General features: G+C 38.1%; 1 protein-coding gene across 1 annotated transcript; it reads right to left on the reverse strand.

Annotated features, from left to right (window-relative positions):
- Window positions 1-1,618: 1,618 nt before the first annotated feature.
- agtrap (angiotensin II receptor-associated protein) lies at window positions 1,619-14,201 on the reverse strand. The gene is made up of 5 exons (XM_051415703.1): window positions 14,038-14,201; window positions 12,789-12,823; window positions 12,456-12,564; window positions 9,968-10,178; window positions 1,619-4,453 (listed from the first exon to the last, which is right to left on the reverse strand). Exons 1-5 carry the CDS (start codon window positions 14,062-14,064, stop codon window positions 4,329-4,331), a joined length of 507 nt encoding a protein of 168 aa, XP_051271663.1. The 5' UTR covers window positions 14,065-14,201; the 3' UTR covers window positions 1,619-4,328.
- Between the last annotated feature and the right edge of the window lie 1,459 nt (window positions 14,202-15,660).

Consider the following 15,660-nt stretch of genomic DNA (forward strand, 5'->3'; position numbering starts at 1 on the left):
AGACAGTTATTGGCTGACATCCCTATTGGCTGACCTACAGTATGGCAAACAACCAATATACTGTAGATATGAACACATCAGAACAAACTGAGCTCTGTAGCCTCTCAATTCTCCCTGTTTTGTTTGGGCGTTGGTTGTGTTAACTAATGAGAAAATGATGAGAAAGTTTGTGTATATCTTCATTCCTTATTTTATTTTTAAGAGTTAACTGTGTGTTGGATAATTCAGAAATCAACTATTTGTATTTTGAAAAATGATTAATATAGTTATTTACAGAAACAATATGGGTCCAGATAATTCCCAAATAATTAATTTGTTTGGGAAAAATAAGTGGGAAAAATAAGAAAAACTATGAAAACTTTGATTGATATTTTTGATTGAGTATCCAAACTCAGCTGATCTGTTGCTGTGCACTGACATAAAGGCTCGTACACTGGCAATTAATTGGAATTAAATAATTGGAAGAGTACCATTTTAAAACTATTTTTTAGCACCACATCACACGTATTTACCAGGTAAGTATTAGAAAATGATTCGGAAATGATGGACCCATAAACGAAAGCATTGAACTGCAAGGATATTGAGTATATTTTGTAGCCTACATCTTAAACTTACATTAACATACATCTACTATGGTAAATAATCACTACATCTCTTTTGAGAATGAGCACACCTGTGGGTGAGCACACTTGTGGGTTTCAGAAGAGATGGGTGTGTAACATTGAATGAGGCTTATTTTTGTGATTAAATTATTGTCTGTCTCTCAGTTGGCCACATTGTGTTTTTGCTCCAGATGGACTGACATCAAAATGTGGTGTTTACTGCTAATATTTAAGTAAAACATTTTGGGCTGTACTCCGATATGTTGAACATGCAGCTGTTGTGGTACATTCATGTTAGTGTGTGTTTTTGCATATGGATATATAAGATATAGAATAGAATTTCCATTCATGATTTCTTATGAGGCCTAAGAGACACTACTATATGCTATAAACAAACAAATGAAAAGGCTCTTTCCTCAAGGGCTCGCGGCTCCACAGCCTCCACACTTGAGGACAATAGACCATTCAAGCTAACCAGAGTCACTGCCTCGCGATAATGAAAGAAATCAGGGACAGAGACCTTGACTGTAAGTTTATTTTCTGTGTGTACTACTCCAATACTTGTGTAATTTATTGAGGAACACTTGTTTTCACCTGGGGTATGGATGAAATATGAAAATCTGGTGTTTTTACATTCCAGGTGCGTCTAGCATTATCACTCTAATTACTCTTGTTATATTTGCAATGCAAGAGGCAACCGACAGAAAATAAATCATTTACTTTCATGATGCTTTTTCACATTTTCTGTGTTATTTTAAGTCAAGTGCCGTTGCAGTGTAAATAGTGGTTGAGCTGATTTTTTGGCATTGAAGGTAGTATGGCTCTGGGAATATGCACAGTGGAGAGGAACAATGTGAGTAAAAGAGGAAAGGAAGATAAATGTGTTGTCTGGTTGGATAAATAAAAGCAGGGCAATAAAGAGATCTCTGAGAGGAGCAGAGAGGAGAAGAAATACAAATCCTCTGTGCATATGGTTTATCTGTGTTATAAAACATCATTCAACATACATACATACATACATGTTATACATCGTTGTTCTTTATTTTTAAGAAAAAAACAACTTGCCACATAAAATGTCAAATCAGAGGCAACCTTGTAATGAAAAAGGATGACAACAACAGACTCTCTTACGTGTCAAATATGACCAGTCAGTCATAAAAAGAGCATTTGGAACAATTTAGAACCAAAATTAAGGCAGAGCTGCAGGATTTTCATGAAAACATGCAGCCCACATTTTTCATATTTTTCTCTTATAATCTTAATTTAGTAAAAACAAAGTTTCAGCAGTAGTAACAGTTGTATTCTTTTAAAGTTGTCTAGCCTTGTGCCTTTCAATTAGAAAAATACATTCATTATCAGAGCAAGAGACATTAAGCTGAAGCAACTACAGCAGCCATATTTTAGGATATGTCCACCTTTCCAGGAGGAAGCAAATGAAACAGCATGACAAAAAAAAATAATTTTCTTGTCATGTTACATTATCAAATTAAGATCATATTTAATGCAGGTATCAAGATAATAAGAAACTATGTAAAAAAATGTTCATAGTCAAATATGACATTTTAGTCTCTTACAGGATGAACTCATTTAGCTTAATCAGAGACCCTTCTGAACTGTCTATTCATACCTAGAATATTCCTGGTCCTTTTAAAAAGGTCCAGTGTGTAACATTCAGGAGGCAGAAATGGAACATAACATTCATCACTGTGTTTTCATTAGTGTTTAATCACCTGAAAATTAGAATTGTTATGTTTTTGTTACCTTAGAATGAGCTGTTTTTATCATCAGCGTAACACCATGTTTCTACAGTAATCACAGTTTCCCCTTCATGATTTGAAGGGCTGGGTGAAGCGAGGAAGTTGCGATCTGCGACTACACCGCTAGATGCCACTAAATCCTACACAGTTGTCCTTTAAATTATTTTTTATTATGAACAGAATTACAAAAAACAATGTTATTGCCTTTCTGCAGGTCATTCCCAGTCACACAATCACCTGCTGTTGAAAATGTTTACTTTTTTTCAATGGTGGTGCTATTCTAAGTTATCACAGAGAGCTGTAAGTGTTAATCATTTGGTATTTCGGTGATCTAGTAACGGGTTGTTATAGGCTCACAGGGACGTGGAACCATCAGTTATGGTTTGTTTTGTCAGACAGACAGTTTACAGACAGTAAAAGACAGTCTAGGACAGTGAACTAACTGAATTAAGGTATAATTACATGAGGTATGTAAGCAAATCAGGTGCCTCTCATGATAAATATGACTCAACAGCCTCTGGTACTACAGCAGTGATTATTTCACATAACCATTATATGACCAATATGGTTACCACATCCCCATTCTGTCACGCAGGTCATCATGATTTCAACACAGGAACTCAGAACCTGAAAGTCTTTCAAAAGAAAACTGATCGTAAAAAAATCCAAATGATACAGTCACAGTAAAATCCACCCTGCAGCCACAGCGTGAACTTCCCTTACTCTGTAACCACTACTACCATTACGCAATTTGCACTAAAACTGAGAGTGCACACTTTATTCAGTATTCAATGTATGATGTGAGGTATTACACACCATCCATTGAAGACAGTGCTGCTGCAAACATTTAACATTTGTGATGTGAAAAATCTGTCTCATATCTACTGTCCTTTTACAGTAGGAACATATTCTAACAGATCAGTGGCTATCCGAGGTTGCAATTTATTGAAGGTTTTACATTACAATAGTGTTTATGGCAGTCTAGAGGCCTTCACTTATATGGTAATAACTTTAACAATTTAAAATAGTTTGAAATGAAAACAGTTTTATGCACAGTGAACTGATCATTACAAAAATCTACATATTTATCTTCTTTTCTCAAACATTCTTATGTTTTTATGTATTTTGCATAGTCACAGACCTAGATACGGCAGTACTTTTAATACATTGCATAGATCAACACCAGAAATAAGGAGGAGAGCCTGATTGTGTGCTGCACTGCAAGGTCCTGCTCATTTGTTATCAGAAGAAAGGCCTGTAACTTCATATTTGGTCATCATGTCGTCAATCCGGTATAAGGATTTCTCAGCTCTTATGAGTTGAAAAAGTACAAAAGGCACAAAGTAGCTTCTAAGGCACTCACATTGAACATTCATTTCAGTCCTCTTGTGTTAAAAACCATCCAGTGCTTTAAGCATTGCTGTAACGTAGAACACAGACTAACTGGAAAATAATCATCACACAAACACTGCATACAAGTAGAACGTAATAATTCACAGATCACAAAGAAAACAGACAAGCCTCTTAATGTCTGTAAGTGCCACATTTGTACAAAAAAAAAAAAAAAAAAGAGTAATTTGGAAAAAAAGTACACTGACAAAACAGCTGCAGACACAACAGTTCCATTCAACACCTCTCCACTAAAAATAGCAGTAACAACAGTAACACAGCATGAAAGTGGCGGAGCATGATTTTCTCTGTATTTATTCAGCAGCGATGTGCTGGCTCAGCAAAAACATTACCACCTTTGAAGGAAAAATTATGTGTGCCATATTTTATTCTAAAACCCAATCAGAGCTAACGATTTACCATAATAAAATAATTAAATTTCAGTGCTGCAATCTGCAGCAGACCAGTTGTACAAAACACAGTGATGGGATCGATTGTAAAAAAAAAAACTGCCCCTAAGCACTGTACTGCTGCATGAGAAGTCAGAGGAAAAGGCTGCATTGTTCACCGCCTGGCTCTCTCAGTATGTGCGGACTCCTGGTTTGCTGTCCTGGGCCTGGTTGAACGGATTTGCTGGGGTTGAAGACTCATCCTGCTGGTCAATGGACTGGTAGGCATCTCTGTTTCGTGATACAGAGGGAAAACCTGCAGAGACAACCAAAAAAAAAGTCTTCAATACACACAACCACTGCCATGCAAATGTATTATTCATAATCATATCTGCCTAGAAACACCAACTAATCAGGGATGTTGCAATATACATATTAAGACAAAGTAAAGGCCCCTTAGAAAAGCGTCTATGCAACTTTTTCTTTCTTGATTTATACAGGCTCACACTCATTTCTCCTCACACACAGATTCATGACACAGTTGGGCAGATTTGTTTTTGCTTTTTTTGTTTTCCTGACTTGAGCATCTGGCCCCCTCTGGATAAATATAGATTGTATGGTTAGAAACTCTTTTTGTGAACACACAGTAAAGCTCACATTGGCTCTGGATGCCCGGCTGAGAGAACATTAAAACAAACTTGTTGAGAGGTGGTGAAATTCCTCCCATTAACTCTCTTTCTACACTCACAACAGTCTGATTAGCTGCTTGCACTGCGGTTAATTGAATAGAATCTGGCCACAGGAACAGACCACCATCAATAATCTGAGAATTAGTCTAAAAAATGTTCAACAGCCTTCCTCATGTGAGCAGAATCTTCTTATCCATTAATCCAGGATTCTTTGGAGCTGTGTACACTGACCTGAGAGCTGCTGGGATGTATCATGCCTCATGTAAACATGCTTTATAATAAATACTATGAAGGCACTGATGTAATCCATCTGAATAGTCTTCAGAAACAAACAGCCCCCCGACTCTGACGCGGCCGGAATACCAAAAACTTGTTTTCGTAAGTTCAAAGGATCGAACACTCTTACCTCTGCATGGCCTGGAGTCCTATTACTGTGACAAACATGCACATATTAATGCTAATCAAACAAGCCATTTACCTTCATTGCAGGGGGTTTGGATGATTTTAATTATTTGAAGTATATATTCATTTAACTAACTCTTTGCAATTGTGACGTTTATTCTTTTATTTTATTAAAAAGCAGACATTAATAATTCTTATAAAACAAACCTCCAATAACCTGTGTTACTTGTTCAAACTGCAAGCCTTAGTGCTCAATTTTGATTTATTGCTCGAATCAGATTTTTTTTTGTTTGGCTGTTCATTGTTTTTTTTTTTTTAAATGTGGCCTATATCAGAATCCAGTGTAAACAGGTCACGGTCCTGAAGTGACCCGCAGGATGAATGTCCTTTCATCCTGCCGGTCATGTGCCTTTTTCCTTAAGGAACCCCTATCATTGACAAAACTGAAGACCTCCTAACTAAATAACATATTTTATGGATATTTCATACTATATTTAATGTGTGAATATTTTAAGTCAAGTGTCTTTATGTCTTTCTAACAATCAAACATACTTAATAGGCTTCTTTTTTGACAGATTTTATGTTTTTCTCTCCCTGACGCTTGTTCTATTCACTCTGTAGTTGTTATAACTACACACGTTTTTACCGCAAGACGATGAGATAAGGCCTACTGTGTACATTTTTAAAGCTTTCTTGCACCCTTTAAAATCAAGAAGGCCTTGCGACCCCCCTGTGAAGCTTTGGCGATCCCCTACTGGGTGTCCCGACCCCCAGTTTGGGAACCGCTGATCTAGAGTGATGTAAAAGTCACATGAATTCTTATATGACTCCTCAAACTGAGGTCACACTGCAGAAAAGTCATATGAAAGTGGCCCAAATCTGAATTTAAAAGATTATTGTCACATATGAGCAAAAGAAAAATTTGATTTGGGCCACTTGTGCTTGCAGTGTGAACGCAGCCTCATTTCAAACAGGTCACAGTCATGGTCTATTATAAGTAAACATTATCTTGACTTTAATTAGGCTGATATGAGAATGTGCACTATCATGCAGCTCTGCTTTAAATATATGCAAACAGAATACACAAACACAAATGAGGTGTCTGGAGAGTAAAAGTATTTGAATAATACATAGATGCAAAGTTGCAGAATCATATAAACCCACATAATAGATCAGACATGAATACAAACAGTACACTGACAAACGCAGATACTCGGGCAGGTATGGGAGATGACAGATGTAGGAATAGACAGGTAAAAAGATAAACGAGTATAAATAACTAAAAAGACAAAGATGGACAACAGTACATCAACAAGTGGGAAAGGAAAAAAAAGTATTTTTTGTTCTGCAGCCTGATTTGTAATCTTACTTCCTGTGTGGGAGAGGATGGAAGAGGATGATTGGAGAAGAGAAATGGTAAAAAAGGAAGAAGCCGGGAATCAATAGCGGCGGCCTATAAAGGCACTGTCAGCACTATCCGTAGTGCATCGACTGTCCACAGAGGTCTCTAAGTCTGAGAGGTCAAAGGTCAGCAGTGGAGAAGAAGGAGAGGAGAAGAGAAGAAGAGAAGAGACACAAGACAAACAGTCAAATCATAACAGGAAAAAAAAACATGAGACAACACGAGTTTTCACTTAGATAAAACAACATGACAGTGTGACAAACCGCAAGACAGACGATGGGGTTAGAAGTGATGACATGCAAGAAAAGAACAGGGAAATTCAGGTTATGACAAATTCTTACCCACGATGATTGCACAGTAACTGATTGCGTAACCATACATGTTCTTGAATGTTCGAGATTTAGATTCTAGCACAGTTCATAAATACAATGGGTCTATGATTTCTTACGGATGTAAACAAAAGCCATTGACTGACAGTTTTTCCAGCTGAAATGACAGCTGCTATAGCTGGCTTGCTAATTAATTAACTCCCTGAGTTCATGTTAACTCCTGCTGACATTTAATTGACATGGGTCAAAATGAGAAACTGGCAAAAAGGGTGTTAAGTACGCATTTGATGCATGCGATAGCGAGACATACAACTGAAGCTCTAATCACAAATTATAATCCAATCACTGTTACCCTAAACTCTAATATAGTAGGATCTAAGACCCCAAATTCCACACAGTGGATGTCGTGAATTGAGCTTTTTCTAACACCACCTCTAAGCACACAATTTAATGTAGTTAGTAGTAGTAGTAGTAGAGCAATTATTATATATATATTATATATTATTATATTTAGTATTTTATTTTATTACTTTAGCATGTGGAGAAAGTTTTTGTGACTTGCACTTTTTCCCGGGGTGGGGCAGTTAAAGCTGCAGTAGGTAGCTAGAACACCACTATATTTTCTTATTGTATTTACTGACAATTTCAACAAATATGACAAGAAGTTGTTTTTAAAATATTTACTTACTGCAGCTTTAACCCCACACCCAACCAGGAACCTGGAGGATGGGGACTGCTTCATCTGCCTCATCACCCTCGTCCTGCCTGGTTTGGTTGAACCTCCCAGGGGTATTAAACCCCATCCTTCATAGCTCTCAGCGTGCATGTTACTAGAGTAAGCCTCTCCACCAAGTCAAGGTTGCAGGAGAGTGAGGTGGAGGACATTTGTCAAAGGCCTGTGCTCACTAGAGTTGCAAAGAGCCTATTCAAGTAAGTCAAGGCTCAACAATGTTCATGGGAAGTGGGTAGGTTTAGCAAACTGTCAATTTAATGTTAAATATGTGATTGCATACACTTAGAGCCTATATTGTAGTAAGCAATGTAAAAATAAGACTAAACACACAAAACCCCAAGTGATTTAAACCAGCATAAGAGGGTCGCCAATCAAAATTCAGTGTGCTGCCTGTATGCCTGAATCAACAGTTCACTCACATGCACCTGATTGCCTGGTTCCCAGAGTGCCTGGTGCAGCAGGGAACCATGTTAATGCCAGCTATGCAATCAGAGTGCAATTAAAACACACATTGTCTGAGCCTAACATTAGCTACATTCATCAGTCACTACGCAGCCAATCACAGTCTAATGGATGTACCTGCTGTGTGTATGTGGCGTTAGAGTAAAACCACAGAGAGAGCAGGTTCATCAATATTCAATTATCCTCCAAACAGTCAAATAAGGAGATATATTTTGTCAACAGCAGCGCTGCTGTCGCAATGCAGACACCAGAGATTTTATGACTTTTCCCAGTGCTTAGTGTAATAAATTACTATTTTAGCTGGTAACATTACAGTTAATAATAAATAACATATCCAACCTCCAGGTTTATTTTTGTCATTTTTGTCGTTTGTCTTAGGAAAACTAACCATCCCTGTGCGGAACCAGTTTCACTACTACCACCAAATTCCTTCACTAAAAATGATGAGTACAACCACTTTTGGTTAATCCATATAGATGAAGCTTTGAATAAAATGTTGTCCAGCAGACGTCACAGCTGAGTGAGATCTCTGATGGAAAAAGCTCTCAGCAGTGCGGGTCCAAGTCCAGAAATCAATGGCCACACACAGTTAATCAAAGAACACATCTTGAGTATCTCTGACCAGTCAATGGAAGAAGTGTACTTATCATTTGTCATCCCACAAGGAGAGCGCTGTGCACTCAATAGTCAATAACATCACAAAATCTCTATTTTTGTGGACAAACATGCCGCACTGGTACAGAGTTTCTTTCACATCAGTCCTGTGCTATTTTTCTAACATGGCAGATTATACGTTTTTCAGCCTGCATGGGTTTAATATGTTCCTCTATGCGGTTTAAATCAGTGGCCAGGATGACACAGAAATGCTGCAAACAACTCGTGGAGAAATGATTTCCTTGCCTGGCCGAACTGCAGCTCAGACATTTTGCTGCATTTGAAATGTCTTGTGACTGTAACTAATTAGTTTGACTGTGGAATCATCTGCCAGTGGTTTAGCACAGAGTCTTCCTAGTTTGTGCTGCACTTGGCAGGCCTTTCATGACAAACAGCATAAAACAACATAGGGAGCATCTCACAGCGCCCCTGGACACATGCATCACAGCATACCTTGAGCTTTGGTCACACTCAGGGGTGGAGATCTTTTTTTTTTGTGGAGAGTAGATCATTTCTCACTGGTTCTATAATTATACTTGTACCATACTGCGTACTCAATGAAACCTTGTTATCTTACATTATTTCATGTCATCTGCTTCTCAAAAGGGAATTAGATCACAGCCAATTATCTAATTATGCTGGTACATAGCATTAGTTTCCACAGTAGGAATCTACATTTGTGGAGATGTTTAAAGTCAGTTATCATAGTTTTTTTTTTCATTAGTTTTTATTTTTATTTCATTTTCACATTCATCTTCAGTTAGTTTCCAGGGTGGGTGGGTTTTGCTCATTTAGGTTTAAGTTTTTCTTTTGTTTAGTTTTTATAAGTTTTAGTGTTAATATTGTTAATATAGGGGGTATCTTTATGTAGTCATGTATGTCATGTAGACATCCAAGTCTCAATAAACATATGCACCAATGCCATTTGTTGTGTTGACATTGACTACATTTTCATTATATCTTAGTTTGTTTTACAAAAACAAATATCGTTTCAGTTCGTTAAAAATAATTAGTTTGTGGTTTGAGCCTTCTCTTAAATTCATGTTGATATCAGAGCAGACAGTCTGTGCAGAACCCACCCTTCTTTACAACCATCCTTATAGGGACATACGATCACTTCCTTAAAAAGTCTGCAAACTCCCCACATCACTGTACTCACCAAAGTTAACGTTGTAATCTCCTCCACGTTCGCGGTACATTTGGTAGACAAAGAAGCAGGACACAGGTTTGAGCAGCAGGTTGAGGATGGCCATTCCTGCGCTGAAGCGAAACACGTCCCTCCCCCTTTCTACTGCAAAGTCATTCAGCGGATAATAGATCCCAAAATGGATGATGTCGGTCAATATCGTCACAGCCATCCCCATCAGAAACTACAGGAGAAGAACAAAAGAGAAAGACGTCTTAATGGGCACAGATGGTGTGTCAGACTTTTGAACGTACTGTATGGAAAGTGCTTTCATGCTCTGAAGTGCCAACACATCTCATCTAATTATGCCACCGGGAAATATTCTTTGCAGCATACTGTGTGGAAAATAAAGTCATTCCAATTCTGAACAAAAAAAAAAAAAAGAGAGCTTTGTTGGTAGAAATGAGATAAATATCTAAGTGGTGCCAGAAAGTCAGAAGGAAAAATGCAAGCTGTGCAGAAAGAAATAAGATAGAAAACACTGAATTTAAAAATACTCTATTGCCTTTATTATCTGAGACAGTAAAATCCTTATTTTGAGTTGAGAAATTATTCTCCAGAAGCCAACGAAGAAAGAAATGTCAGTTAAATATGTGATGCGTTTACAAAAAGATACACTCAAATCACCTCAGACATTTTTAATGTTGAACCCTAGAGTTAATCATTTAGAAAAAACACATTGACACATGCACATGAGATAGCAGGACTAGCTTCTATCTTGTACAATTGAATGAGTGATGTTGAAGATGCATCATGAACCACAAAGAATCCTGTACATTAACATCCTTTTGCCAGCTCAGTCTTTTCTGAGGAACCCTGAAAGTAGACTTTAACATTCACAAGGTAAAAGGCTCCCCTATAGTTGCTTCGTGATGGCACTGACAGTCAGAATCCATTACTGTCAAAAGTGTCATTGAAAGAGACGCTGGACAGCTATTTTTTTTTTTAGGTGCCTCTCCTGTGGTGTATTTGTTTGGCACATCTTCACAGCCAATGTGGCAGTCTGTGACAGCTTTCACAAAGATAGACTTCAACTTAACTAAGATTGGACGTCTAAATTAAAAGCTGTCTACTTTTCCATGAATTAGAAATAGACTTTTTTCAAACTAAAAAAAAATATGACTGATCGACCCTTCGCATCAAGCTACTCCGCTCTCTTCACTCCACGAGTCTTTCAAAATTCGAAAGTTAAAAAGGACATGTAACTGGAAAATTCAAACAAATTCCAGTAATTCCAGTAGGATAAAATCTCACTGCACCACAGACCTTTAGCAGAGCTGAGAGGCTTTGGCTTATTAATGTGGCAGAGCTCAATACTTCTGCTTACTCTTCCGTCAGGATTAGGACAGCTTCTATGTGCAAATAGAAAAACTACTCCCTGCTGTATATTTCCCACAGGTTACTACACGCTCTAAAATCTCTTTTCCTTCCTCTTAGCAAACCACAAATGATGAGCCATGTTTTCCTCTTTTTTGCAATTTGGTGCCACTGGTCAGCAGCCGGCACTGACTGAACCGTAGTTCAGATTCTGGATAGGGTGGGTAACTTTTGAGGCTTAAAATTAGTCAGTCTTTTTTTTTTTTTGTGAAACAGTCTAACTTGCATCACACTAATCTAAAATTAAAAGGACTAGTTCCCAGTTTGGAGAAGCAGACACTAAGCAATGCTCTGCTGTGGACAGGGGCAGCAGAAAAAAAGTATTTGGCCACCTAAAAAAAAAAAGGGAGTTAAAATGGAAGTATTAAAACACAAAAGTCACATAATAACAAACTAACTCATAGAGGCAGCAGTATACTAGCAACCTGCGTGTTCGGCAAGATAAAATTACTGTTTTTGTCGTAGCAGTCTGGTGGCTTTGAAGAGAGCATAGATGGATATAACTAATAAACTGTTTCAGTTTCACGATGGAAAGGGCTGTCTGTAGAGCGAGAGAGGGGAAGACATGCAGCAAAGGTCAGAGTCAAAGCCATGGCTGCTGCAGCAAGGACTCCGCCGTTGTACATGGGGGGCCAGCCCTACCAGGTGAGCTACCAGGGCCTTTTTTGAGTGGCTAAAATATGTTTTGTTGCTGCCCTCAGTCCTCAACAGTGCATAGCTTAGCTTCTGTGCCGGTACTCCTGTCTGCTTCTTCAAACTGGGGAATGCCCACTGCCATCTACTATAGACAATACACTGACTATGGATAAGTAGCTTATACAACCCCACTTCAAAAATCCAAACAAACCCTTGCAGACTGGCCTAACACTACAGTCTGCAAACCATGAAAACCACAGCCTACTGTACTCTTTGCTGAATTAAGGGAAGGCCTGCTTTCTCAAAGGGATGCTCACAGATTGTCCTAGATTCCACAGACAAATAGGTTAGCACGGATACGCATTGCTGTGCCTATAGTTAGACTCCTGTATGTGTCACATGATGTTAAGATTGCAGCCTGCATGAAGAAATCAAGGCAAAGACTCACCATGAGCACAGCATCGATTGAGTCCCTCTGTGCAATGGCCCACAACCCAACAGCTAAAACACTGAAGTTCCCCCAAGCGAAGGAGGAGGGCAGCCACGCCATGCATCCCCTAAAGCAAACACACAGTTCATACGAGACAGAGTCACATCTCAAGAATTATGTTTGATTTCACAAGTACGGGATGTGGAGGTTCAAGACTAGGCCTGAATCAAGACTGTGAGTCCGTGTGTGTGTGTGTGTGTGTGTGTGTGTGTGTGTGTGTGTGTGTGCCAGACGAGGAGAGAAATTCCTCAGGTTTGTGAAGAAAAAAAAAAAACCTGTGCTCGAACTCACCATATTGTCAACAGCCAGTGCACCAGTACTATGGCCTATGATAGAGAAAAAGACGTGTTAAAAAGAAATACAGCATTGTAAAGGATCTTTTTAATACTTTCCACGTGGTTTGGGACAGTTCAGTCAACAGCAATTAGACAATAGACAGAAAATGAATCGCCAAAAATGTTGACAATCGATCAATTATTTATCCACTAAAACCTTCAAACAGTGAGTGGCTCCAGCTTCTATGTAAACCGAATATATTTAGGGTTTGGAAGCTGGTTGGACAAATAAGGACATCTGACTGTCATTAACATATTTTGGTAATTTCTAACACTTTATAGACCACACAATTAATTAAAGAAATAATGAATTATTTCATTGATACTTAAAATAATTATTAGTTGCAGCCCTACAGTAGTTTAATCTACGTGAGCTCACAAAGCCAGAAAGACCAGAACTAAACGTAAAACATGTGATCAATTTTCATCTGGCATCAAATGTGAAGCTTCATCCGGATGATTGATTTCATTGTTCCACTCATTACTGGTTCTAACTTTTTAAACCCAAATTATGATTCAGAAAATTCACCATTTCACCCCCCCCAAAAAAAAAATCACAGTGTGAGTGCTCCTTTAGCTACCTTACAGATCTATTTTTCACATCACATGTTTCAAAGTTTCTGGGCTTTGAATAAGAGCTATTCAAACTGCTTTTGAACCATTTTAGCCTTTAAAGAACAGCACAAAGGCATAATTCAATTAAATGCTTCTTCTTTTTTAAAAAGGTTATGATCTGACACAGAGGCATCAGTTCACTTATGCATGTTTCTTACAGAATAGCTATTGCCTCATAAAAGATATTGTTATTTGGTTCATATGATATATAACACATTTCTTTTCATATCCAGTTTTAAAGCTTTACATAAAGATATCTTCTTATTATCTCAAATAATGTTTGTGTTTCTAACATCCAAAACTCTGTCCATAGCAGCACATCACTTAAAACATAACAATGTTTGATCTAAGATGCACTTTAACATGTTTTTGGTGGGGTATATCTTAAAATAACTTTACAATTCTCTTCCACCACTCAACAATAAACACCAACATTTCACTTGTTACTGTGATCTGTGTCTCAAGCAGAGGCAGGTAGTTGCCACACAGAGGATTTACCAAAGAGAGTTGAGCAACAACATTATCACATCATTTAACACCAGTCTGTGTTTAACAGTTCAACGTTACAATCAGGTAAAAGGCACACTCACCTTTAGATTTATGGCTGGGATTTCCATAACAGGCTGTTTGGTGAAGCAGCTCTACTACTTGTTGAGGGAGGTTACATGAAAGAATACCGCTGCTTTTCTCTTACACAAACTTCTCTCCAAAACTCCTCCTCCCCTCAGCTCAGCAGCCTGCAAACATAAACCATGTGACAGCAGCCTGATTGATTCCCATGTGACTGCCTCCCTCCTCCCTCCTCCCCACTCCTCCTCCCTCCTCCCCCCTCCCCACTCCTCCTCACCCTCCTGCTCTGCTTTGGCCTTCAGTTTTTCAAGAAGGAAGAGAAACCACATGAGCATCAACATTGGTCACAGTTTTTTTTTATTTATTTCCAGCTTTCAGTGAGTGTGGTGTCCCTCCAGTGGTTCACTATGAATGATCAGGAATGTAGCATGTCTGAACATTTAACAAATGTAATCAAATAAAAGCGCTCAGTTTCTCAGTTAGGCTAATAAATAACAAAAAATACACAATTTATATTAAAAAGCTGTTAAGATTCCTAATTGTGTATTTTATTGTTTCTGCTTGTCTGCTGATCAAATTAACATGAAGTGCAACACGTCACATGTCAGCAGCAGTGTGAGGATTTGAAAAGGTCGTGTTGTGACTGATGTAGGCGTTTTTATACAGGCACCAATATTTTAAATTAATTTGTTTCTATATTCAGTACCTTTAAATCCATGCAGTCAATCATTATCAATAACCTTTAATTTTGGCCAGTTGGAAAGATCTCTAAAACAATATGTAGACTCTTTGTCATTTGTAACATTAATAAAAAATATTTGTTGTTTGTAAAACCAGATTAACATTAGCATGCTTACGTTCTCACAATGACAATGCTAACATGTCTTGCATTGAATTCACCATGTTAGTAATCTTTAACATGTTAGCATGTTCAATTTAGCACTAAACATTAAGTGCAGCTGCATTTGTGGCACAGAATCCAATAAAGTGCCCTCTACGGTGCCTTTCCAGTGGACAAAATGTGATAAAGTGCCCTCTAGGGTGCTGATCCTAACCCTGACTAAGCTGTTTTACCATAAATGCATCACAGTTTTCAGTGCACTGGTGGCTTTTTGATTTTTTCCACCGTTGCCCCTCAAACAACCCGACAATCCGCCGCTGGTAAGATATTTTTGCTTTGGTGTTCTTTCAGTCCGTCAGATTTCCTCACAGCAGCCTCGACAGACATGAACTGTAGCCCCATAAATAATGAAAGTATCAGTGTAAACTAGTAAAACTGCCTTCAACAAATGTGTGATATAAATTATTAATGTAGCATTTTGTCCCCCTGCAACTTCTCCTTCAGGCTATCGTTGTAACCAAGAAAACTTTCTCACTTTGCCTTTCTGGACAAATCTGAAAATCAGGTTAGTTTATGTGAGGATTAGTAAAGACATACAGACTGATAGGGACTGACTCAGCTCACAGTTGATCAGATTAAATGTTGAAGTAACTATTGTCCCACTGATTCTCCGCAGTCATTTCTCTGCTTGTTTGTGGCCTTTGGAAATGTAGTTAGATATTTGCTCATCCATCCTTCAAACGCTGTCTTTCACACAAAGAAACTGTATCTATTTTTACAACTACTGCTCAGTTTACCGTAA

This window comes from Dicentrarchus labrax, unplaced genomic scaffold, assembly GCF_905237075.1.
Source record: "Dicentrarchus labrax unplaced genomic scaffold, dlabrax2021, whole genome shotgun sequence".
Lineage (NCBI taxonomy): Eukaryota > Metazoa > Chordata > Actinopteri > Moronidae > Dicentrarchus > Dicentrarchus labrax.